We start from the raw sequence: 27,848 nt of genomic DNA, 5'->3' as shown, positions 1-27,848 counted from the left end.
TTCGCTGAAAATCATAATTATGCTGAAGCTAGTTTGATATGATAGAATAATTTGCCCTGAAAATGAATGACTGGTGGTTTTGACTTAGTCTAACAGCCATTTCTTGCCTTTGCTACAATAAGTGCTTCAATAGTTCAGTTTCATAATTCACAAATGTAACTGTTTCAGAATTAAGTGCAACTGGAGAACATGTTTCAGTTATATATGGAAATATGTTGCTAATGCACACTCACAATGGTTGTATTCAAAATTTGCATCATAAAAACTAGGAGCAGGGTGTAATGTGGGAGTTGTGTGAGGTTAGGAATGGAGATATTCTTTTGTATGCTGAATTGCGATTCTTCGGTGCTGTTCATTTTTGCTTAGTTCAGTTTATAGAATGTGAATGTAGTGTAAATGTGACTGGAAAAGTAGCACATGACCATTGAAAGTTATTCACACTTCTATTAACGTTCACCTACATAATCAAAACATTAACAAACTTTCAGCTTTGTGCTAAAATAGTGTCTTGTCTTATGCTGCCAGACAGTGCCACAGAGTACCTAAAAGTGTTACACACAAATCTTCTATGCCTTTTTAACTGAAATAAATCCACCTGATGAGAGAGGTATAATCTTCCAAAACACGTGGTGGGAATAATAGTAAATATAGCTGGTTGCAGTAATTTGTATTTTCAATTAATATTAAGTCAGTAATAAATGACATTTTAAAAAAAACTTAGAAAATATAAGAGAAAGGCTAAAAAAAAATCACAGTCAAATCATTTCTATTTACGAATTCCTTGTACAAATGGCTAGCACTAGAGTGAATAGTCCTTAAAAAACTGTATGGTGTTTATATTCTTAAAGTACAAAATTGCTTTGATGCCTCTAAATATAGCAATAAAAGCTTTTTATACACAATGAAAGATTCCTATGAACATATGGGTTGTGCTCTGTACAAAAAGTAATTTAATAATAGCACTGCCATAAGCACAAGTGTGGTGAAGTGTCTTGCTTTTGTTGAATATGAGTATTCTTAATGCACTGTGATACCCAAAAATTATATTATTTAAGCATAGTAATGCATTTAGTACTCTTCACTGAATCGTATTTTCTGTTGTGAAGATTTTTGTTGATACTGTTTCTAATATAGATGAGGAATGTAGGTAACATGCACAGGCATGTAAAGATGGCAGAATGCTCTCAAGATGTATTTTGGTGAATGGAAAGTGGACTGCTTTAGTAATTTTTTCAGTGTGTACAGGCACAGAACATAACAAACATGGTTGCTGATGGAAATAGTGATAGTAGAAGAAGATTCTGGTATTTGTAGTAGTCTCTCTCTCTCTCTCTCCTTCGTACGTGATATTCACACAGATGAAATCTTTTGCTTTTAAAAATGAGATTTGCTCATCATGCACCAATTAGGGGTGGCACAGAGTAGTAGGAACAAACATAAAAAAGATGAAACATTGCAGTCCACCTTCGAGGCTCACTTTCTGTATCACTTTTTCATTGTAAATACCATATGCCACTTCCATTTTGTGATTAATCATCTATCCTCACAGATTATGTGCCATCCTGTATTTCCCATCACTTTTAGTTTTTGCAGTCTGTGTGAATGTATACATCTCTACATGCACTGTGTTTTAGAAGAAACTGCATGTTTGGGAATAGTTGTCTCCATTTATTTCTCTGGTGCTTTTAGCATAAGAAAAATTGTAAAATTGAGCAAGCATGCTACACAGTTCCAAGTGTTTTGTATGGTGAAACACTTTTATTTGACGGAGATGACTTTTTTTTACTTTTTCATATCAACTTTCAATTAAATCTTTAATTATTCAGAGTAATTAAGTGTTGTTTACAAAGTCATGTTATATTTCAGTTAATATTTAAGCATTGATGCATGTAAATCTAGTCAAAAACTTTGAAGAAGTGCTTGTTAGAAAAGTTGCTGGCTGTTATTCCAGAATTTTTATTATATATGCATTTTGCACTTATTTGTTTCAATGAAATAATTCAGAAAATAGTATAAAATTAGTGAAACTTTTTTTTTGCAGATACTGCATTTAGACTTACAATGTTTGTTATGTAATGTCATACTGAAATACCTACAACTTTTTACTGGAAGTTGTGAAGTGCTGCAACCTAATCCAGAAACTTATTTCATATTTTCCCCTAGTGTCCTGAACTCATTTCCGATTTGTTCCAAAAAGGAACAGAAATCAAACAACATCCAATGTAGAGTCATGGTTAGAACCTAAAGTGTTGCAGCAACGCCTGGTGAGGAGAGCCATTGTCACAATTTTGTCCTGTTACAGCAACAAATAAGTTCTCAAAAATTAACAGTAATTCTCCTTACTCAGATTGCTGTGATTTGACATGGTTATTTTGGACCTGTAGTAGGCCTTCTGTCATTATTAGCATATTCATAAAATAGTTTATCTGTTGGTAGTTGGGCTTGCTGTGTAATAATAATTTCTCTCTTTTCAAACTCCATCAGATAGTTTATTGTGGTAAACGCAATGGCTCATACTCAAGGGGACAAATGAAACAAAGTTATTATGCAGTTTTTCATAAACGAAATTTGTAATGCAATTATTTATTTCAGTGTAGGTGCATTTGCAGCATTAAGTTTTGTTCTCCCTTCAGTGACCACAGGCTTGGGAAAACTGTTGAATGCTGGTAATGATGTAGCTCTCCTGCATGTGTGTTTACTTGCTTACTACCCATTAACTTTTTATGATGCTCCTATTATCACATTTCTTTGTTACTTTCAGAGTATATTTTACAAAATTGTTTCTATTAGCAAGAAAAGTGAATATTGCCATAAATTACAAAGCTGTGTTATGGAGCTGCCCAGACAGTTGAACATTTGCCAGAATCAGATTTTCTCTTATCAAGTTTCATATTTTGAAACAACAAGAGACATTTCCTAAATGAAATTTGATAGCCTCCTTCCTCTCTCAGTCTGTGCACAAGTATGTTATTCTGTGTACTTTATTGAGACTAAACTATGCTTTTAAATGTTATATGTGTGAAAAGATATATATATATTTTATTATTAAACTTTTTCCTGGCATGTAACTTTAATGACTTTTATGACCTGTTCACAATTTTCTATTGTCACTAGTGTCTTGCAAAACTTCAAATGTGTACATTAATACTGAAAATGCTGTTAACTGTAACTCACAAAAATATTTGTTGTTGTTGTTGTTTGGTCATTACCTATCAGCCAGTAAGTAGTTTTTGTATGAATGTAATGTAAAATTCTGTTTTTTATATTAACAAATAAATCCTTCACAGCTCCTTAACTAATGTGTTTTACAAAAATTATTTGTGTATAACTTGCATTGTGCTTCCTTTTTAAATGCAGATTAGAATTTTGTATACTCATGTTTTGTAATAATAAAGGCTATCAAAGACTTATTTCTGTGTTAAAACATACATTTCTTGAACAAGCATTGTTTGTAATGATGATTTAAAGCATTTGCATTGTTCAGGCAGGTCATTATATCAGAAGAAAATTTTCCTGTGTTATGGGTTCCATGGAAGACAGAAATCAGTTTATTCATAGAATGCCATAAGTTAAAAACTTTAACATAAATTTCATTTACAACTTTCCTTCTTCCATCCTAGACCGCATTTCTCATTTATTTTTGGAATTCATAAATTTAATTTCACTATTCTAAATTAAAGTGCAAATATTCCATCAGAACTTTGGAGAGCCAGCTGTGACAAAATTCTTTAATTTGGTGTGCAAGACAGGTGAAATACGATCCAACTTCAAGAATAATATGATATGCAATCTTTAATGACTTATGACCTGTTCATAATTTTTCTGTTGTCACTAGTGTCTTGATACTTCAGATGTGTACATTAACACTGAAAGTGCTGTTAACTGAAACTCACAAAAATATTCCAAAGAAAGTAGTTACTGACAATTATCGAACTATCAGTTTTATAAGCCATGTTGCAAAATGATTAAACAAATTCTTTACAGAAGAATGGGAAAACTGGTGGAAGCCAACCTGGGGGAAGATCAGTTTGGATTCCAGATAAATGTGGGAACACACGAGGCAATGCTTACCCTACAACTTAGAAGATAGGTTAAGGAAAGAAAAACCTACATTTATAGCATTTGTAGGCTTTTGACAGTGTTGACTGGAATATTCTCTTTGAAATTCTGAATATAGGGGGTAAGACACAGGGAGCAAAAGACTATTTATCGCTTGTACGGAAACAAGTTGGCAGTTTTAAGAGTCGAGGGGTATGAAAGGGCAGCAGTGTTTGAGAAGAGAATGAGACAGGATTGTAGCCTATCCCTGATGTTATTAAATCTGTACATTGAACAAGCAGTAAAATAAACCAAAGAAAAATTTGGAGTAGTAATTAAACTTCAGGGAGAAGAAATAAATACTATGAGGTTTGCTGATGACATTGTAATTCTGTCAGAGACAGCAAAGTATTTGGAAAAGCTGTTGAACGAAATGGACAATGTCTTGAAAGGAGGATATAAGATGAACATCATCAAAAGCGAAATGAAGATAATGGAATGTAGTCAGATTAAATCAGGGGATGCTAAGGAAATTACTTTAGGAAATGAGACACTTAAAATAGTCGGTGAGTTTGGTATCTGGGCAGCAAAATAAGTGATGACGGACAAAGTAGAGAGGATATAAAATTTACACTGGCAATGGGAAGAAAAGCATTTGTGAAGAAGAAAAATTTGTTAACATCGAATATAGAATTAAGTGTAAGTGTCTTTTCTGAAGATATTAGTATGGAGTGTTGCCATGTATGGAAGTGAAACATGGACGATGAACAGTTTAGATAAAAGGAGAATAGAAGCTTTCAAAATGTGGTGCTACAGAAGAATGTTGAAGATTACATGGTTTGATCACATAACTAATGAGATGGTACTGAATAGAATTGGAGAGAAAAGAAATTTGTGGGACAACTTGACCAAAAGAATGGATTAGTTGATAGGACACAATTTGAAACATCAGGGGATCAGTAGTTTAGTATTGCAGGAAAGTGTGGAGGGGTAAAAATTGTAGAGGGAGATCAAGAGATGAATACAGTAAGCAACTTCAGACGGATGTAGGCTGCAGCAGTTATTTAGAGAGTAGCATGGAGACCTGCATCAAACCAGTCTTCAGATGAAGACCACACCACCAACCAAGTGCAAATTAGTTTAGTCCCAGTCAGGCAACAGCACCAGAAGGAAACAATGGTTGGAAGTGTGTTCTCTCTAAATAAATTTCCTCCTAAAGCTAAACCATTTTCTGCCCTTTATATGTGCCTGCCCACTGCATAGAACCTGTTCTGTCTGGTGGATAGTGTTCTACCTTCATATGCATATTTCTTACCTGTTCCTCATTATGTTTATCATTATTATTTAATATGTAACATTAATTATAAATGAAATATGGTTAGCCAGATTTGTCAGGAGGCTGCTCTAGTGATAGGAAAGCTTGGAACAAAGTCCTTGATTGTCAGGTAGGGGGTTTTTGTTTCAGTTTGGTGAATGTGTGCTTCATCTGGAGTAGCCATTTTACTTAATAGTAAGTATATACAAAGAAAACTCACTATATCTTTATATATGACACCATGATTAACTTAAGAATTACACTCGCCAGCAGTTATTTAATATTTTTGGCAATGTATGCACCATGAGAGGTGGGAGGAAGAAGGCAAGGATATTATTTTTTGCAAGACTCAAAACATTTTAACACAGTAATCAAAAATGACTTCGTAAAAAAAAAAAAAAAAAAACAACAGATGGCTGGCCAGGTCTTCCCTTCAAATGGCAAAGTAACATTACTGAGAATAGTCACTTTGGAACTTTTAGTTGCTTCCATAGGGAGGAAAGAGGAATAGTTTTGGGAAGGAAAGGCAGATCACTAATGTCCCAAATTTAAAGTGAGATAAAGATCTCTAGCAGGGTAACAAATTTAATATCCTGTGGTCAAGATGATCTGTGAAATAAATTAAATTACAAATTATGTGGCACCATAAACAGAAAGTTTACCAACAAAATCAGATTTTATAAAGTGATGTCAGCATATGTGTTGCATGATTGTGAGAAGAAAGAAGAAAAGATCTGTTGAAACAGTGGAAAAGCAGTTCCTGAGAACAGCAGCTTTGATGTACCCATAGAATTGAAGTAAGAAATGAAAACATCAAATAGGAATTTAAAATAAGTAAACATATGGAAGAAGACCACAGAGGGGGAAAAGTAGCTAATGGTATGATCATGTCTTACAAATGGAAGGCAAAAGGTAGGCCAAAAGGCTTTGCTCTGCATACCAACAGACCAGAAGGATGTTGATGTTTGACATCCAAAGAAGAGGTGAGATAATGACTGTAGAATTCCAATTTGAATGAAATAGATTGCATATTTGCAAAAAGAAGTGGAAGAAAAGGCTATGTGAAGTTGGATAGCCAGTGGCCAACTACAGAGTGAAAAAATACGTATGTATACAAAAGTTAAAAAATATGGAACAGTGTACTTGTTATTTTTGGTTAATAGTTGGGGTCTGCCAGCCAAATCAGCTCATGGTGTATACGTGGACAAGTAAAAAGAATTCCCGGTTAAAAATACACTTTCTCCAAGGTGACAATATGTTTTCCCTTATCAATCCTTTGAATGGTCATGGTTTTCTACCCGAGGGTACAATATCCCGGCACTTTAAATAACGAAACTCAGGGAAAATGGTTCAAATGGCTCTGAGCACTATGGGACTCAACATCTTAGGTCATCAGTACTCTAGAACTTAGAACTACTTAAACCTAACTAACCGAAGGACATCATACACATCCATGCCCGAGGCAGGATTCGAACCTGCGACCGTAGCGCCTAGAACCGCATGACCACACCGGCCGACCAAACTCGGGGAAAAAAGACACGTTTTGGAAACATCTTTGATGTGCAGCAACATGTACGCTGCGTATTTTCGTATTACGAAAGTATACACTGGAATTCCACCAAACACCGCATGTTACTTTCCGAATCATTGAAATTGAGATTTCGATGCGCTTTTGTAGCTCATGTCACGTAATCTCGCCAGCCGATGACAGCGGATATGACGTGTAGTCAGCCAACAGTAACATCACTGTTAAGTAGCACGAACACACAAACAGGGACATTTAATAGTTTAAATTAATATACATAGTGTTGCTACAAGAAAAGCAAAGTTTTCACATATAATATTATTCTCAAGCTGCAAGAGAAGCTAAGCTTTCGCATATAGTGTTGATCTTTTTTGCGCGTGTTACACTTTAAGATATATCACACAAATGTGCCAGTAAAATTTTTAGGGTCAACAGAAACATCCGATCTCACGCGTCGGCTTTGACCCGTGACGTAAGGGTATTGTGGTGTGTGACGTCATTACGGCGCGGAGTTTGGTTTGTGAGTGTGGCGTGTTTGTAGATGTTGCCTCGTTGACGTTACCTTAGTAGGAGTTTTAGGGCCTGTAATATATAGTTTACCTTTTTACTGTACTTTTTGTTTTAACGTCGTCTATGAGGCTTTTATCAGTTTGCCATTAGATTGTTCAATCTTTATGGTCTATATGTTTTGTCGCTACTCGTTATGTCTAATGAATCAATATTGTTTTTTTTTTCTTTTTTTTTATTTGTTTCTTTTTTTATCTTTTGATTGACCTACACATTGATCTGTAGCGTAGCCCTGAATACGAGGTTAGGTTGGGAGTTTTTTTTTGGCGCGGGGGGGGGGTCAGGGGGGGGGCGCAGCCCCCCCTGCCTGGCCTTGAGTACCACTTGTTTATTATTATCTTTGTTTGCTATCAATGTTAGCAGATTGTTCTTGTGAAACCTTTGTGTGTGTTGTTTTTCTATGTGTTTTCGTCTTTGTGATACGTATGCAGCGTTTCTATATCCGCTATATTGGAATTGTCGTTTCCGCTGTATTTGTGACGTCATGGGTCAAAGCCGACGGGTTAGATCGGACGCTTCCGTATTTCCAATTTTTAATAATGACATAAATGTCTGAGGGTTCGAAATTCTTCTAAATGGCGCGTCATCAAAGAGTTGATTTTTAAATGAGAGTCGGAAACGCTCTGTGATTTAATAAATTCATAGTACATTCTTGCACATAGTTCAACTTACGTAAAAGGATATTTACTTTGAAAGGAACGCTTTACAAACCACTATTCGCAATATTTTCCCGCGACCTGTTAGAAATAGGTTCGTTTCAGTAGTTGCCAGAAAGCGCAGATAACAGGCGACACCGCGCTTGGGTAGCTAAAGCTATCATGACGTAGGAAGCCCGTATGTATGTACGTGAAAAACATTGAAAGATCATACATTATGTCGTAAAAGAAACAAGACATCAGAGGATACTGCAAGAGCACCGGAATTTCGTGAACAATATTAAAATGTGTACATTTAAAGTGCATACTTAAAGTGGACATTCGTATGTCCGGATTCCCAATGATGTAGACCTCGACCCGATATTAAGCTTTTCAGTGTGGTTTTCGGGATGTAAATTTTCATGGAGCACAAGTACCGTATTATATCATGTTTGGTTCTTTATTATGACATAATGCCATCTGTGCTAGAAAATGAAAACGTGCACTTGAAATGCATCAGCAGTTGAAATTAGCCAGTACTGTGGAACTAAACATATCGTTTCAAATACATTTGACTGCCTCTGCGGAAAAGGTCAACAAAAAGTCAAATTTCCTTAGCAAACAGACAAAAAAAACTTAATTGTTCCGCAAGGCGATTAATGCTTGACTGTCAGAAAGGTGGAAATAAAATAAAATCTGAAACTAATGACATATTTTAACCTTCTGTAAATATGTGAATGTGTTTTGATTCATTCTATAGCTCCCGGCCACAGATATCAGTTTATTTTTCATTTGACATGAAAGTAAACGAAGGGGAAACAGCAAAATCACTAAACATTTCTTTGTGCGAAAGAATCTATTACCTCTTCAAACTTCGTCAAACGTTTTGCTACATGAAAAATCGAAACGTCGTTATCTAATACTGAAAACGCCGTTAATACAAATAATACCCAATACTGGTGTGGTTTCTCGATCTGATTACGTCTATTTTGTCACTGTCTGCTAGATAAAACAAAATAGGCCTTTCTAATATGGCTGCAATTTTGTAACATACCAAATAAGCGTGACTGTTTTGGCACAAATGGCCATTTTTATAACACGGCAGAATATAATCCACGAAGTAGCAATATCAAATGCCTCATTTCATTCATACGCACCAGCTTCTCAAGCATGAGATCGAAAAGTAGTATTACGAAATTTTTATATAAATATGGAATCGTCTTATTCTTCCATAGTTTGTGTGATGTGCCTGTTTCTTCTCCTTCCTCGTTCTAACAATCTTGTCATCACCACTTCTGTAGCTACTCCTGCCATAGTCAAAATTTGTCCACCGATTAACTTCACTAACCCTGTCAGAATCACAGGTTTAGTTATCCCGCGATTATTTTCCGGTTGGGCGTTATTACGTGTTCGAATAATACGTTTTCCGCGTTACTTCTGGACTACAACTTACGCGTCTCCTAGTCAGGGACTGTACAGCTGGCCAAAAATTTTCTGGCAAAATTTCATTTTCTTGGATACACCGAGAAGATAATACGTAGTCTTTCTCACCTGTTATTCCTGTTAGTCGTTTATTTCCATTCTGGTAGTCTGAATCTATGGATTTCGCTAGTAATTATAACAACGCTGATCATTCGCAAACCCAATCAACCACATAATCAGCGAGCGATTGGCATTTATCCGTTTATTCCCTCAGCTCGTATTGCCCCGCCCCCTTTTGTCTGCGGAAAGTTTATTTCTAGATGCGACGAGGATTCTCCCGACAGACATAAAGTACACTATGCATGCATTCAAGTCAACTTATGATTCATTCAGAAATCAACTTAAAATGTGCTCAAAAATGTTCAAAAACCAACAGCGAAGCGTTTCAAAATCCTATGAATAATCGATAGACAAAAGAGCGCTGGATGCTAGGCGCTTTGTGAAACAAGTTTTTTTTCCTCAAGAATATGAATTTGGCGCCCCCTTCTTCCGGTAGCATCTAGCTGCTTGCTGCGACTGCTTGCACAGCCAACAGCTACATTCCTGTAGCCAGAAGCGGAAGAATCTACTACTCATACGTAACTCAACTGCGCATGCGCATGAGCCCGCGCGTAACTGCTAAAACATGTAAACAGTTGCGACTTCACGCTCATTGGAGGCAATTTGTTGTTATGAAGCAGTGCATAGTCTCCCTAAAGCCTTTTGACACATTTTCAATTGGCAGACGCTTGCATGAGCACTGTGCGTCGTCGTTATATATGGCGCATTTCCCTTGCAATTTGTTATTTTCGTTTTTTTCTCTCGTTTATGTTTTATTGTTGAAGTATTATTCTGTAGTAGCGGGATACAGTAATATCCTTTGTTAGAGTATCGGTTCTTACCAGTCACAATTACGAAAATTTAACTGAAAACTCAAACAATGAAAAATTCCCGGAATTCTAAAAATACCCCGAGTTTTTCCCGGTTTTCTCCCGGATGAAAAGATTCCCCCACTTCCCAGGCTTTTCCCGGATCGTATACACCTTGGAGCTGTATACAGATGAATTTGGAATTGTAATTTTTGCATCACTGGACTGAGTCTCTTTGGTATCTACATCCATACCCAGCAAGCGATCTTAAGGTGTGTGGTGGAGGTTACTTTGTGTAACATTGTCCCTTTTTGTGTTCTAGTCACGTATGGTTCACAGGAAGAGTGATTGCTGGTAGCATTCATGTGGGCTTGAATCTCTCTAATTCTATCTTCATGATGTTTTCACAAGATATACTTGGAGGAAACAATATGTGGGTTGACTCTTCTAGGATTGTACATTCTTGGAACATTAGCAGTAGACCATAACATGATTGAGAACACCTCTCTTTCAGTGTCTGACACTGAAGTTGGGTGAGCATCTCTGTGACGTTTTCATGCTTACTAAATGAATCTGTAACAAAATGTGCTGCTCTTCTTCAGATCTTCACCATTTCATCTATCAGTCCTGTCTGTATGGCTTAGATCCCATGACAGGCAATATTCAAATATTGATTGAACGAGTGTTTTACAAGCTACTTCCATTGTTGATGGAGTAAATTTCCTGAGAATCCTTCCAATGAATCTCAGTCTAACATCTGCCTTACTTGCGATTAATTTTGTGTTGTTCCATTTCAGGTCTCTACATGTGCATAGTCCTTGATGTTTTATGGAAGTAACTACTTGCAGTAATTGCTCTGAAATTTTGTAATAGTACAATAAAGGATCTTTTTGTCTATGTATTCATGGTATGTTACATTTATTGTTAAGGTCAGTTGCCACTCCATGCACCAAGCATCACTTCTCTGCAGGTCTTCCAGCGTTTTGGCATTTTGTTACTTTCACATCTGAAGACCACTTCTCCATTCAGAATGCCATTCTGTGTTCTGGTTGCTAGAAACTCTTCGGCCCAGTCACACAATTGGTCTGATGTTTACTTCCTTAGGTGGCAGTGCAGAACTGTATTAGATGCCTTTTAGAAGTTAAGGAAATAGGTTCCACCAGGGTGCCTGTATCTATTTCTTTCTGCATTGGAAGCAATATATTAAATGAGTCAACTGCCACCCTAAATAGTATTTGAGAAAACTCCATAAAATTGTACTAGGCTAAATGTTGCTCATCTTTTGCCTCAATTTTTCAGTAAATTATCTGTGTTGTATATTTCTTATCAGTAGACAATTACAAAATTGTACAATGAAACCTGGAAAGCTACCGCAATTTGTAGTTTTAAGACATGCCTAATCAGTGCTCAAAACACCATAATGAAGTAATGCAAAAAAGTTAATCATGATGATGATTTTAATGCTTTTTTAAATTAGAAAGAACAGATTTAGCACTACATGAGACACCATGTATCAACATTACTTTCCACAAATTCCATTTAAATGAGAAGACTTGGGGGTGGCTACAATATATATCTTAAATTAGCTGTTTACCCTTACTAATGCTAGTATTGTCATACTACCAGAATCTTTCACGTAACAGAAAACCTGCGCATCTAGGAAATAAAACACTACCAGCTGCATTTTTTCATTAATTGGCACCTCACACTTAGCATACATACAGTTACACCCATGATTATGTATCATGGGGAGTTAATGATTTAATTTTTAGGGATTTGGAAACAGGTCCTCTGCTGAAGTGTGAACTGTGAAACAAGCACTTTCACTATCAGTTACTGTTCATTCAGATGACATAGTGGAACTATTGCAAATAAAGTGTAACTATTACATTTTTAAAAAAGTATTTTTAGATTGCTCACTTTCTTGTTATACACTCCTGGAAATGGAAAAAAGAACACATTGACACCGGTGTGTCAGACCCATCATACTTGCTCCGGACACTGCGAGAGGGCTGTACAAGCAATGATCACCCGCACGGCACAGCGGACACACCAGGAACCGCGGTGTTGGCCGTCGAATGGCGCTAGCTGCGCAGCATTTGTGCACCGCCGCCGTCAGTGTCAGCCAGTTTGCCGTGGCATACGGAGCTCCATCGCAGTCTTTAACACTGGTAGCATGCCGCGACAGCGTGGACGTGAACCGTATGTGCAGTTGACGGACTTTGAGCGAGGGCGTATAGTGGGCATGCGGGAGGCCGGGTGGACGTACCGCCGAATTGCTCAACACGTGGGGCGTGAGGTCTCCACAGTACATCGATGTTGTCGCCAGTGGTCGGCGGAAGGTGCACGTGCCCGTCGACCTGGGACCGGACCGCAGCGACGCACGGATGCACGCCAAGACCGTAGGATCCTACGCAGTGCCGTAGGGGACCACACCGCCACTTCCCAGCAAATTAGGGACACTGTTGCTCCTGGGGTATCGGCGAGGACCATTCGCAACCGTCTCCATGAAGCTGGGCTACGGTCCCGCACACCGTTAGGCCGTCTTCCGCTCACGCGCCTACATCGTGCAGCCCGCCTCCAGTGGTGTCGCGACAGGCGTGAATGGAGGGACGAATGGAGACGTGTCGTCTTCAGCGATCAGAGTCGCTTCTGCCTTGGTGCCAATGATGGTCGTATGCGTGTTTGGCGCCGTGCAGGTGAGCGCCACAATCAGGACTGCATACGACCGAGGCACACAGGGCCAACACCCGGCATCATGGTGTGGGGAGCGATCTCCTACACTGGCCGTACACCACTGGTGATCGTCGAGGGGACACTGAATAGTGCACGGTACATCCAAACCGTCATCGAACCCATCGTTCTACCATTCCTAGACCGGCAAGGGAACTTGCTGATCCAACAGGACAATGCACGTCCGCATGTATCCCGTGCCACCCAACGTGCTCTAGAAGGTGTAAGTCAACTACCCTGGCCAGCAAGATCTCCGGATCTGTCCCCCATTGAGCATGTTTGGGACTGGATGAAGCGTCGTCTCACGCGGTCTGCACGTCCAGCACGAACGCTGGTCCAACTGAGGCGCCAGGTGGAAATGGCATGGCAAGCCGTTCCACAGGACTACATCCAGCATCTCTACGATCGTCTCCATGGGAGAATAGCAGCCTGCATTGCTGCGAAAGGTGGATATACACTGTACTAGTGCCGACATTGTGCATGCTCTGTTGCCTGTGTCTATGTGCCTGTGGTTCTGTCAGTGTGATCATGTGATGTATCTGACCCCAGGAATGTGTCAATAAAGTTTCCCCTTCCTGGGACAATGAATTCACGGTGTTCTTATTTCAATTTCCAGGAGTGTATTTGTTGGCAACACATTAAAAAATTTAGCACCAGTATTTGTAATTACTGTTTGATATTTGAAAAGAAATATAATTTCGCTATGAAAACTGCTGTTTTGAAAATAGAATGCTACCTAATTTGCACAAAACTGGTAGTTACAAACACTAAAAATCGTAACATGTAATATCCCTAAAGAGGCAACAACATGTGCTTAACATCTCTACAACTTTCTGTAGGCTTACATTCAACCCTAAACATTATTTTCCAAATCAATAATGATTTAGACTGCGCATATTGTACTAACACCTTCATATTACTGTAAGCGAAGTTTATAAGCCAGAGGTCAGCTGAGCCTTCTTTGGGTGGAAATTTAATGTTACATATAATATATTGGTAATATAGGGCATCCATGCTAGACGTATACAAAAACATTTGTTTATATATCAGTGCCTATTAATGTTTATAGGTTTATTTCTCCAGCAGTGTACACAGGAGCTCAAACATTTTTATGTCCATTGGTACAGTTCAGTGTGGACACCATTTATAACTCGACAGATATGCGAATGGCACTCCACTTCTCGCCACACATTCATAAGCATGACAGTGTTACAGCCCCGCTGCAGCATAGATCTGTTTTCTCAAATCTACTAAATCTCAAACCCTTGTTCTGTATGCAGTGTCCTTGATAAAACCCCAGGCACTGAAATCCACTGAAGTCAGATCGGGAGACCAGGATGTGGGGACCCCACTCATCTTCCCCCTCATCCAGTCAAATGCTAAGAAAACATCTCTTGGAGGATTGTGGGTGGGGGCGGGGGTTGTCAGTACCATTCGGTTGGAATATGTCATCGAGATGTGTGTGGCCTGTCACTGGCATGCTTGTGCCTTGAGACTCAGTGCTGTTCATGAAGTGATGAGGATCACAGCTTGGAGATTGCGTCTATTGATTGCATATTTACCCAACAACATAAAATATCGAGTTCTGAGGTGTGTATAGCTGTAGGCTGAATACCCTTTATTGTGGCAAGGGTTTTTATACATTGTGGACAGCTATCCAGGATGAAATCTCATTCACTTGTAATTATACTCATAATTATACTTTAAATAGAGAAAATTATAGAAATTACTACAAAGGAAAGAGGAAAAATAGCAAGTAAAAAATGTTTAGTTATTAATCTTTATTTTATTTGCAGTATCCTCCCATTTCTAATTTCGTTTTGTATCTCAGTCGTTATGAACACATTGTGATATTCTGCCACTGGAAATGTATGGCAGTTTATACAGATATATATATGTACTTTTTTTTATCCATTGTCTATGTATTGTCCCTTTTCCTCTTATTACAAAACAGAATACATCTACATTTCAGAGTTTCAGCTCCATCCATTGGTTGTGTCTTTTAATTAAATATTTACAGTACTGAACAAAGTTTACAAAAATATATATTTCAAATGTGAACAGTAAATTCCATTCAGCTTGAGGCACTAGGCCAACAATAAAAGATTTGTTTGCAGTTATAAATAAAAAATTTATTGGTGTATCCCAAAATTCAGAATTTTGTTGGCATTAAATTACACTCAGGAACCATTAACATTTGTAACCAACCACAAAACAAAATACACGCAAAGCATGTCAAAAAGTTACACTTAAGATACCCTCACAATGCTAATAACAAATGGGCATTTCTTCATATACAATCTTCAGTTACATTACAATATGCACGTTTCTGGGTGTGTGTGACTTACAATTTAGTATTGTCTGAGCTATGAGTAGTAGTGTGAAAGCATTGACATATAAGTACTTTCATAGTAATGATTGAAGTTTGTGACTGTAGAATGTTTGGATGGAACTGTGTGTTTTTAAAATAAAGCATACAGCAGTTCTCAAAATTTAAAAAAAAAAAAACAGTTACAGTTGCACCATGTACCAGTACAAACCTTGAGCCAATTGTGTATATGCAAAAGGAAATGCAAGTTTCACTGCCATCCAGGAATGGCAGACTTAAAGCTCATACAGTAATTTCGGGGAATATGCAATTACAATGAAGATGATGCAAACTTTAACACTGCTCCTCATAAAGCAAATGGACTTCCAAGTTCAAAAATACAATCCTTGATATTGTGTTTCACATATTCCTTGTTCTCCTTTGCTAAGTAATCTTACAACATAAAAACATCACCACTTGTTTCTTTTAAAAGCATTCTTAAAATCACATTTTACATACAATTAGAAAATACAAATAAAATAAAACTACCAGGAAGAGTTCTGTACACATGGAGTATTTCAACTTATATGAAACATGATATGAGTGATTACACAGAAAATCACATTGATTTAGTGCAACTCATCATTCAGTAGTAATCTTCATGCACCAGTACATTTCTGTACTTACAATCCTAGCCTACATCATATTACTTTACAGTCCACAGTTTCTGAGTATTTCAGAAACATCAACAAGTCACATCACACTTGAGTCTTATGTGCAACTGTTAAAAATATACAGCCAATTATGTATTGTCAATCATCTGCAACAAGGTGGTTATTCTTGATTGAAGAGAGAAGTGAAATGAACATAAGCTGCTATTTTAAAATACTAAATTTAATTAAATCTTATACCTCACATCCACACATTGATGAAAAGGGTAGAGAAGGGAGGACAAGGTTTGTCTGGGAAATAATGAAGAATGGTAATAAATAGTTTCAAAATGATACTTCCAATGAAGTCAATTTGACAACCTGACATATCCACATTTATACTTTACTTTTTGTAAACAGGGACATTCTGGCAATACTCACTCACTCACTCTCATTCTTTTTTATCTTCTCTCTTCAAGCAAGTTGCACCATCAGCTCATATCATTGCCTTTTTGGTCCACAACTCTGATTTTATACCTGAGCTGGCTTCTGTGCACCAACAACCATCATGAGTTTCTGCACAAGATGTGTTGCCGCTACTGCAAGAAAAAGGAGAAAATTAAGGGTTTAGAGTAGCATACAGAGATGAGCCTTAGAATTCAATTCTGAAACATATGATTGCTTTGTAGTAAATGTTTACATTTTCTTGCAACTGATCTATATTAATTGCTTAAATGAGGGGCTTGATTATCAGTGGAAGTGAAGTTGTAAGACATCATATTAAAAATTAATTGGAAATTTTTCTAAAATACATCTTCACCTCATACTGAAACTGTGCAAAGCTGTGACTATCTGTTTTTTTTTCCTTCAGTGCAGGTGACAGAATATTCAGGTTAACCACAAAGTTTTGATCTTCCAAGGATATGCTAGTTTTGAGTTAATATTGTCAGGTTTTATACAATTTTATGTCCTCTTAGATGGTTCCTTGTAGTACAGACCACGTGAGCTGCTTAATTTAATACTTTGTTTTTTAATAATGGATTTTAAATGTGTTAAGTACGCATATATAAAACTGTCTGACAATGTTCTCAACAAATTAAAATGTCCAACAGGTAGCAACAACTGTTAGAATACTTTTGTGTGTGTGTGTGTGTGGGGGGGGGGGGGGGGGGTGAAGATCTAAGTTATTGTGCTTTGACAACAATCATTACAAAGTGGCAGAAAAGAATAACTGACCATATGAGTCACAGAGCAGCATGTTCATTACTTTGCCTGCATTTGGCTTATGTATACATAATCTTTAAAAAGGTTTAAGCAACAAATTGTTGTGCTGCAATCTCTTGGACACAAACATCACTACAAACTGCACATTTGCTCATTCCTTTGTTTTGTTTGTTTGAGGGTGTAAAATCAACTAAGGTCAAGCATGCCCATTTCATAACCTTGGTTCGTCAAGAAGTAAAAAGGAACTATTCGTTAAACCCAATTTATGGATGGAAAGCGAACTAAGAACAATGAATTCCTCATGGAGAAAGGTCCATAAAATACACTGTAGAGACAGTGGAGGTCCCAAACCAAAAAGTAAATGTCCTTCATCATATTGCTAAGCCGAATAAATAAAACTATGAGCACGAAGTGGTGGGGGATCACCACATTACAAATGGTGATGGCTAAAACACTGCCCAATATACAATCTAGCTAAAATGATCTCCTCTTGGTAGAGGGTCAAATGAGGTTCACCAAGCCGCTGGGAGAGGCTCAATTCCTCAGAGTTTGTTCCTTTGAAGAGAAGACCCGTGGTGGTGCCAAAATTACACCACCTGCTGGCAGACAGCAACACAGAGATCATCCAAAGGGATGAAAGACCTAGTGGACTGAGGTAGGAGGACTGCATGAAGTACTATCACTAAGTTCCACGTGAAGGTTGAATCCAGAGTAGTTTCCTTAGGAAGTGAGTGAATTCCAAGATGAATATGGGCCACTGCATTTAAGCCAAGGTGGTAAAGGGTTCCCACACATCAAGAACAATGGTAGGTAGCTTGAAGTTAAGCTGCCAGAGCAATAGCCCAAAGCCAACTCTGGGAGGTAACAGAAGGAGAACATGCTCCATACTAGTGATCAAGGAAGCCACCGAAGAATGAGGCGTATGATCGGTGGCCAGGCATGGCAGACAAATGGCATGTGTACCTGCTGAGAACATTCAGGCTCCACCCACAAAAACATTGCATCTATTACATTATTCCTGCTCATTCCATTCTTTTCCAGGTTGGCTACACTCAGTCAACCTGTAGAATCAATTTTCATAGATCTGACTACTTTGCCTCCCAATGAATTTTCATCTGACACTTTCAGCCTGAATATCCCCACTGACGTAATGATATAGGTCACTGTGGGAGCTTGTTAGAGATCATTTACAATGCGTAATTTGCAATACTTACTCCTTCAGTGCAGGATGATGATATCATCATGCAATATGTGGTGTCCACATTTTGTACGATGAACAATGACAATTTTCAAACAATGATCTCGTCAGTATGTTTCCCAACTGGAGGCTATATAGTCAAAATCCTCCTTTTACTGGAGTTGTGGACAAGTTATTTTGTACACACATTGAGACACTGCCATAGCCTTAAGTACCTACCTCTTAACACTAGAATGGCAGTGTTTCTGAAAATCATAAGATGCCATGAAATATTTTCGTATTCGACTTGAACAAGTACTTTATTTTAGCAGATGTACAGTGTCAAAATTTTAACTTTACACACTTCCTGTAGCCCAGGCAAATAGAACAAATCGGGTGCTGCTTTTGCATTATGTGTGGTCTAGAATGGACCTTAGGCAGCTTACAAAAGTACCATTTGTTCATGGGCAGTTCCTGAGAAAACCCCAAAGAAAATGATTTTTTTGGTACAAGAAAGGACCAACTGTGGGGATCGACAATTCTAAAATTACTACTCATGGAAAATCCTTGAAATTTTTATCATATAGTCTTAAGATGATACTCTTGGGTAATTTTCAGTTTTTTTAAAATATCATTATCCATTACTTAGACACGTAATGTCCAATCTGAGGTGTAATTGTAGTTATAACTGGCATAGTGAACACATGGCAGTGGTTCTGAGGTCACCGAACTATGCTTTTAAATCACCATTTTCTCCACCAATAAAACTTTATGATACCCTGTCTCTCTACAATGGACACTTGACATCTATATAAATATGCCTGAAGTGGCATTGCAGTGACAAAAAAGGGGTAAAAAGGTTCTCAACATGCCTGAAAATAACTTAAAATGACTGTTGAAAGGTATGTAAAACTGGAATCATGGCAAAATCAGTAAAATATTTCTAACAGTTTTACTCTTAAGATAAAAGTAATAAGCCAGGCGTTTTCAATGAATTGGTATCAATGAGCAAAGTATCCAGAATCAATGGAAAGCAAACGATTTTGTGTTATCCTTATATTATGCATAGTTATGTCAAAGTATGTGAATAAACTGTTAAAACTTTACTGACCTAAAGAATTTGTTTTTCAAAGCAGCACACCATGCTGTAATGGCGAAAAGAAGGAACCAGTAGGAAAATGCTCTTATTGGAGCACTAAAGGCGAATATCTGCCCCCTTATAAGACACTGAAAGAAAAGTAGGGAACCAGCTGCCTAAGTTCTCATTATGCCTACCTTACCAGCAATTTTGGTGGGATAACATATTCACACTTTTTTATGCTGAAAGAGAGTAGCAGAGAGACTGATGGTGGAGGAGAGAGGAGACAGTGCCAGTGGGAGAGAAAGAGAGGAGGCGTGATGGTCTGTGATAGTGGTAGTAAAAGAGGAAGAGAGATAGAAGCAGTGGGAGCAAAAGAGAGTGGAGACCATGTATAGGCTTGGGAAGGGGGTGGGGGGTTAGACCCTCCCAGACTGGCAAACTTTAATTCGTAGGTATAGGGGAGGGTGCATTTTGGACTGAATTTTAAACACATAGTTGTAGAGGGCAAAAAAAGTTGACTCCTCAGAATTTTTGAATTTCTAAGGTTTGGTGGAGATGGTGGCAGTGGGGAAGAAAGAATACATCAATGGGAGAAGGAGAAGACATTGGAAGGAGGGGGGGGGGGGGGGGAGGACATAGATAGTGGCTGTGAGAAGAAACTGCTGACTATGAAGGCTTAAGTACACAGAGAAATTGGGATAAAGGATTTACAAGTATAATCTTCCATCTTAAAAGAGTGTGAATAAGTTTGCATGCCAAAATGTTTTGTGAGGTAGGTAGAATGAGGATTGAGATTGAGGCAACTGGCTCCCCACTTTTCTATCAGAGTCTTTTAAAGAGGAACATCTTTGCTTTTCTACTGGTTATGTACTTCATTATTTCAGCATGAAAATGCCTTACCTATGTATTGTTGCTCATGGTAACAAGTTTCATAAACTTTGGGATTTCATACATTAACTTTTTATAGAAACTTCTAGACACATTTAGTGTATGTGGCCCATATCATACTCCCACTTATTCCACACCCAACTTTGTTGTTCTTTTAACTCAAGTCATCGGAATCTGCTAGATACACTTAGCATAGGTAATTTCAGTTTTACATACACATTTTCTGCACACGATTTTGTGGCGCTTTACACAGTTGTTGCTGGCCCTGTTGCTTTTGGAGAGGCTGAGATGGCACCTCAATTTTGTGCATTATTTTGGCCCCATGTCCTCTTCTTTTATCTGTTCTCCTTCCTGCTCTTTCGTTCCCTCGAGTTCATCAGCTGAAGTATGAACTACTTCCTTTTAATTTTCTTGTTCGTTATTATTTTGTAGGTGATCCATGCGTCTGCTGCCTTTGTATCCAACATGGATTAGAAAACGTGCATTGTCCATGTCCTACATGCAACATTTGTAGCATATTTATAGGTCATTTGATCTACCACATCCACCTCATCCACCTCATACTTTGTTAAAGTGTAGAATATTATCGTTTCCAGTTTTTTCTTTCTCTATTACTTTAGCATGTGGTGTACTCTGAAGTATGACATTTTTACTCGTCTTTCCTTGGTACACAGTCTTGGTGCAATCTGTGTTACACAGTCTTGGTGCAATCTGTGTTACACAGTCTTGGTGCAATCTGTGTTGCCAGTCTGGTGCAGGATGTGATGGAGTGTATTTCAACATTTGGCTTTCTTTTATCACATCAGGAATTTCCTGACAGATCTTGTTCATTGTACCAATTAATGTTTTCTTTTCTTAGAGCTGCTTATCAAGTTGAAGAGATGAGAAGTAGTTTTCTGGTGTCACATTTCTTCCTTGATTTAGAAGTAGTTCCACGAGACATAGAACGGTGTATTCTCTGAATGGATGCTTCTCTCTATGCATATCCTCTTTTCTGTGCTAAGGGAAAGCATTACACACATACTTTGTTCTCTACATGGGTAGCTACCAGAATTTGAGACCATATTTGTTGGGCATCTAATTGAGTGGCCTTGCATCTTGTTTCACTTGATGATAGAGGCTCATCTGTGGTTAAATTTTCTTCAAGATGGTTAGAATGAACACTGTTTTCCATTCACTTTCCTCAAATTTCAGACAAAAGAACAAATTTGTTGGCTGGCAGCCATTAAGCTTGAATTGATTTTTAATCAAAATGGAGAAATCTGAGAAGCTCCAGAAATCTGTCCCTTGCTCTTCAACTTCGATGAAATCAGGCCCCCAAGAATGCGACCGAAGATCACCTGCAGACCTATCTTTTGTTCAAACAACAACAACATGAGTGTATGTGATAGTTATAAAATTTTTCAGTTTGTCGCGTAAGATGTTTATTACTACATTTCGAGCATTTGATTCTGTGTGTTTCTTCATGAAGCATAGGACTGCTTCATCAAAAATAGGATGGAACGCATTGATGATAGAGTTGTCTACTCATTGGCAAGTGTAAGTAGTGAGACCACCTCTCCCACTTAGTTCTATTCCTAGCGACCATCTTTGTAGAGGTATGCAAGTGGACCTGCTGTGGAAGGTGAGGTGAGGACTGGTGTAGGTCAGTATTTGAATCCTGCTCCACTACTCCATCCTAATTCACAATGTCTTTATCTTCACTTGCCTCTGGTACAAAATCCTCATCTTCATCAGTGAAGTCAATTTCCTATTCAGCACTGGAATTCTCGAAGAGGTGTAACATTTCTTCATCACAATGTCCACACTTGAGCGACATGTTCAAACACAGTTTTCATGGACAAAGAACATTACCTGAATGACACAATATAATCTGTGGCAGATGGAAATGTGCCTCTGCCAAGATGCAACAATGAGCAGCAACAAATCTGTATGATTACTAATTGTTTTAACTTCACTGTTGGATTATTTACATATATCCAGAAGAGAAATTACAGTGGTGTCAGATTGAGCCCTTCTGCCATTCTAAAAATGTCCAAGAAAATATTAACATTTTGTAAATCTTAATACATCATCATGAAGAGCAGAAAAAATTAGGGCAACTCATGTGATTTCCTGAACCTAGTACAAAAAAAATTGGATATGACAAAAGAAAAAAGTATGACAGGGTATTTTGATCCCATCCGCTGTTCTAGTGACCGGACTAGTCAGAGTTAAAAACAGCATAGATCACCTAAGATAAAAAATTACTAGTGCCATCAGTACAATGAGGACTTGAGTATTCCTTGCCTTATAATTTGGTGAAAATATTTTACAGTATTTGACAGGCTCTGAATGTAGTAAATTGAAATTTAGCAACTACATCTAATCAGAAGTTCCTTCTGCATGTAGAACCACAGCAGCTTTGAGGACTACAAGCACCAATGGTTCTTTTATCTCTCCTTTCCACCTAGTTCTGCATTCTATATAGAAGTTAAAAGTTGAAACAATATGACTAATAAATGGATCACAATTTCACATTTTCTGATAAGGAATTTCATGTCCATTCATAACCATTACAAACATGTTATAATAAAACACTGATTTTACACTCCTGTAAATCAAGTTATATAAACAGCTTTAAAAAATTTTGACTAGTAAATAAAATGTGTCAACAGGCACTCCTCTAGTGTAAGACAGAGAGAGAGAGAGAGAGAGAGAGAGAGAGATATGGCACTCAGTTATTGAGATTATAATTATTTAAAGCAGCATCCAGTGGCATGGTTAACAGGTATCAAAATTTATCACAGTAATTGCTATATGACTGAAACCAAGAGAGCTCGTCAATACTGGTGATAACAGAAATCATCCAGATCTAAGAACTGTCATACCATCCACACACATCATCTTTGCCACTTTCACTGGAGAGTATAAGAAACAAGCATCACTCTCCACAGTGAGAGTAATGAGAAGCAAAGAGTTAAGCACCATCATCATTGTAAAATATATACAGACGTAAAAAATCAATGAAGCCTCCTGTAATAAAAGTTGCCTTTTTCTCTCTAAGGAAGAACTGTGCATGGGACCCTTTATATACAAAGAAATGGTCTGTGTATTTTCACACAATATTATAAAAAGAATATATTGCTACTCACTACATAATGGAGATGTTCAGTCCAAGTCAGGCACAACAAAGAAACTGCTAAAGGAGTAAGCTTTCAGTCTTTTGGCCTTCTGAACAAACAATACATACATGCACATTGCACATAAACACATGAATGTGTGTGTGTGGGGGGGGGGGGGGGGGGGGGGGGGCGAAAACTTACTTGTTTGGCAGTCTTTTCTTGTGCCTGTCTGTGACTCAACATCTCCACTATATGGCGAGTGGCAATCTATCATTTTCATAATACTGTCATTATTCCATCCTGGGTTTTCCAATGTTTTATTTTCACATAAAATATTCTGTTGGACGTACATGAGCATTAAAAGATACCAATATAGTTGCTAAATAATCATAGAATTAAAAGGTTAGCAAGAGCTGGAGCAAACACATTATTTGGCCAAGTATTCTATATATATTAGTTTGGGACTAGGGATCTCGGAAGCGAAGAAAATGTGTGTGAATAGCACATCTTTTAGACTATTCACATATTTATGAAAATTGTTAGTAAAATTATTTTATTCATTTATTTGTTCATTAAAGCAGCACTGGTGTTAACACATTGAGGAAATGGCATCAAAACCTCAAGTAGTGTTTATTAACTTGCTGAGCCAAAAGCAATACATTAGTGTGCTGTACTTCAAGCTCTCTACTGTACTTCTATTCTAAAACACAAGCAGCCAGCAATAAGTCAGCAGTCAGGATGTAGTAATATCACTCTAATAATAATTAGGTCAGTAAAAATGCCAGAAAGAGTAAGTGAATATGAACACATCTACAGATTCTCCTGTAACAAAGTTTAGTGCTTTGCTAGTGTTAGAAATAATAGGTGCCAGTACATCACCAAGTGCTCCCAAGTGTAGAAATTTTCATTACCTATACAAAGGTTGACAGAGAAAAGTGAAGAACATATGGTGCTCCCATGCAGTAGTCACATTTTTCACTTTGTACTTTCCTTACAAAGAAAGAAAATTAATGTTAGTGGATAACAGAATGACTCAGTACTGGTCTGCTGACATCACTTTAATTTGTAACTCAAAAGCAGGCTCACAACAGTTCATTCTGTTGTTCAGCTAGCTAACTTTGTTACTTTATTTATTCTACAATATGTTCATGGTGCAGGATCTATGCCTGATGTTACAGTTTAACGGTTTATGACAAGCTCAACAGCATATTGAGAAATAAGTAGTAATAAAAAGGTGTAAAAGATATTTTGAGCCATTCTGTTGTATTAAGCAGAGATACATTAAGTGTTATCAAAAATGTGGAAATAAATTAAAAAAAAAACCTTTGACTGTGGCCGAACAACAACCATGAGTTTTTGGAGGCAATGTGTTGCAGCACCTGAAAAAAGAAATAACCAGAAACATCTAACTTTCTTAGAAAAATTGAGAACTTAAAAAATTGGGATGGCACAACTTAAAAATAAAGGAACAGCCAATATACCATGAAATTAAATACTGTTAAGAACAAAAATCATAATATTAAGACATAGATGTCGGTACTTCATATGAACATAAAAAAAGAAATTCCATAATATTCCCTCCCATCAGTCTGTCTTATGATACTGGCATGTTGCTCTAGAAGGCAACTACTACATTCAGCAACTTCTAGTTTTTCATATTTCCATGCCACTCCCATGAGAAAAAAACGCTAGTGACCATTCGTGCTGCTCTTCTTTGTATATGTTAATATCTCTCTAAGTTTTACAGCAAATGTCAAATATATTCTGAAAGTACAGCATCTGGGAGGATTAAAGCAATCTCAAGTTCAGTGCTTCCCAATGAATTATTAGACTGTTCCACATGCTTATTAATTGAGATAAAAGGTTAGAATAAGAGAATGTGGTTAGACGAGTGGCCACTATCTGCAATAATGTACATGTAACTTGTTTGAAGTGCAAAATATTGTGGTGATTTAAACCAACATCATAGTTCTCTGTGAAATTATTCACTGCATGAATCATAACATCTATGCCAGAAAACCATTGACCCATTAGAAATTATTCATATGCCATAGGCACAAAAATTAGTTTGCTTTAATTATGATAAGAGTTCAATGAGGTATTTTTTGGATCAAGCTATTGACTCTTTATGTACTTCCAATAGATAACAGATAAATACTTGACGGATATACACACATCAAAAAAAGTTTTGCAGCACCTCGGTTCCAGAACCTGTACAGAAAATTGGAATAGAGACCAACATAAACATCATTTCCGCCCTTTTTATTGCTCATGAAAACCACACATTGCATGTTGTACCACCATACAGCGAGACCTTTGGAGGTGGTGGTCCAGATTGGTGTACACAATGATACCTCTAATACCCAGTAGCACATCCTCTTGCATCGATGCATACCTGTATTCGTTGTGGCATACTATCTACAAGTTCATCAAGGCACTGTTGGTCCAGATTGTCCCACTCCTCAACGGCGATTCGGCGTAGATCTTTCGGAGTGGTTCGTGGGTCACATCGTCCATGAACAGCTCTTTTCAATCTATATGAGGCACGTTCAATAGTGTTCATGTCTGGAGTATGTACTGGTCACTCTAGTCGAGTGATGTCATATCCTGAAGGAAGTCATTCACAAGATGTGCACGATGGGGGCGCGAACTGTCGTCCATGTAGACGAATGCCTCACCAATATGCTACCAAAATGGTTGCACTATCAGTTGGAGGATGGCATTCACGTATCGTACAGCCATTATGGCACCTTCCATGACCACCACGTCAGCCCCACATAATGCCACCCCAAAACATCAGGGAACCTCCACCTTGCTTCACTCGCTGGACAGTGTGTCTAAGGCATTCCAGCCTGACCAAGTTGCCTCCAAACACGTCTCCAACGATTGTCTGGTTAAGGCATATGCGACACTCATTGGTGAAGAGAACATGATGCCAATCCTGAGTGGTCCATTCGGCATGCTGTTGAACCCATCTGGACCATGCTGCATAATGTCATGACTGCAAAGATGGACATTGGGAGCGAAGTTGCACATAATGCAGCTTACTGCACACAATTTGAGTCATAGTAAGATGTCCCACGGCTGCATGAAAAGCATTATTCAACATGGTGGCGTTGCTGTCAGGGTTGCTCTGAACCATAATCCATAGATAGTGGTCATCCACTGCAGTAGTAGCCCTTGGGCAACCTGAGCGAGGCATGTTAGCAACAGTTCCTGTCTGTCTGTATCTCCTCCATGTCCGAACAACATCACTTTGGTTCACTCCAAGACACTTGGACATTTCCCTTGTTGAAAGCCTTTCCTGGCACAAAGTAACAATGTGGATGCAATCGAACTGCGGTATTGATCATCTAGGTATGGTTGAACTACAGACGAGCCGTGTACCTCCTACCTGGTGGAATGACTGGACTGATCGGCTGTCGGACCCCCTACATCTAATAGGTGCTGTTTACATCTTGGGGCGGGTTTAGTGACATCTCTGAACAGTAAAAGGGACTGTGTCTGTGATAGAATAGCCATAGTCAACGTCTATCTTCAGGAGTTCTGGGAACTGGGGTGATGCAACACTTTTTTTGTTGTGTATATTAGGTTGGTGTATAAGATCATAGTGCTTCTGTTTTTCATGTGGGTATTCCAGATGCTATGGGTTTGTTTATTGAGTGTCATTTTTTTATTTGTGCTTCACTGTTGCTATTATTTGGCAGATAGTGAGTAGAGCTGTGGAAGCTAAAAAAATTGAGTGTCAAGTGATGAAATCTGAATATTTCAAATATATTCTTCTGTCTGGGGTCAGTAGAGGGGTGACAGCAGCAGAGCCAGCAAGAAACATTTGCACTGTGTATGGGGATAATTCCATTGGACAAAGCATGGGAAGAAAATGGTTCTCTCATTTGAAGGAGGATTATTTCGACATTAAAGACTCTCCACATTCAGGGAGACCTTCAGGGTTAGATGAAGATCACTTAAATGCATTAACCCACTATAATCCATGTCATTGTGCCTAAGAACTGGCAAATGAGATGAACTGTGATCATTTCACCATCATGCGAAATTTGCGTGGAATGGGGACGGTTTAAAAGTTGGGAGTGTGGGTACCACATACTCTAAGCTAAAATCACAAAAATCAGCAGGTGGCCATATGTACATTCCTGCTTGCTCATCATCAATTGGCTTGTGAACAACACCAACCATTTCTGTCCTGTATCATTACTGATGACAAGGATGTATGGGACAAGTCTTGCTTGCATCTAGGCCTATTGCAAGTATATGA

The 27,848-nt window shown here is 38.0% G+C and overlaps 2 protein-coding genes across 4 annotated transcripts in view; one reads left to right on the top strand and one right to left on the bottom strand.

Moving 5' to 3' along the window:
• The window catches only part of LOC126253005 (copine-8-like), a 263,721-nt gene that overhangs the window by 212,187 nt on the left and 23,686 nt on the right, over window positions 1-27,848 (top strand). The window lies entirely within an intron of this gene.
• LOC126253006 (large neutral amino acids transporter small subunit 1) overlaps window positions 14,910-27,848 on the bottom strand; it is a 389,967-nt gene continuing 377,028 nt past the window's right edge. The window contains exons 11-12 of the mRNA XM_049954057.1: window positions 24,899-24,954; window positions 14,910-16,700 (exon numbers count right to left, since the gene is read on the bottom strand). Of these exons, the coding sequence (XP_049810014.1) occupies window positions 16,698-16,700; window positions 24,899-24,954 (59 nt within the window). The 3' untranslated portion in view covers window positions 14,910-16,697. The remainder of the gene's footprint in view (window positions 16,701-24,898; window positions 24,955-27,848) is intronic.

The sequence above is a fragment of the Schistocerca nitens genome, chromosome 4 (genome assembly GCF_023898315.1).
Source record: "Schistocerca nitens isolate TAMUIC-IGC-003100 chromosome 4, iqSchNite1.1, whole genome shotgun sequence".
Lineage (NCBI taxonomy): Eukaryota > Metazoa > Arthropoda > Insecta > Orthoptera > Acrididae > Schistocerca > Schistocerca nitens.
The sequence above is the reverse complement of the archived record's forward strand: the minus strand, read 5'-3'. Positions and strand labels throughout refer to the sequence as shown.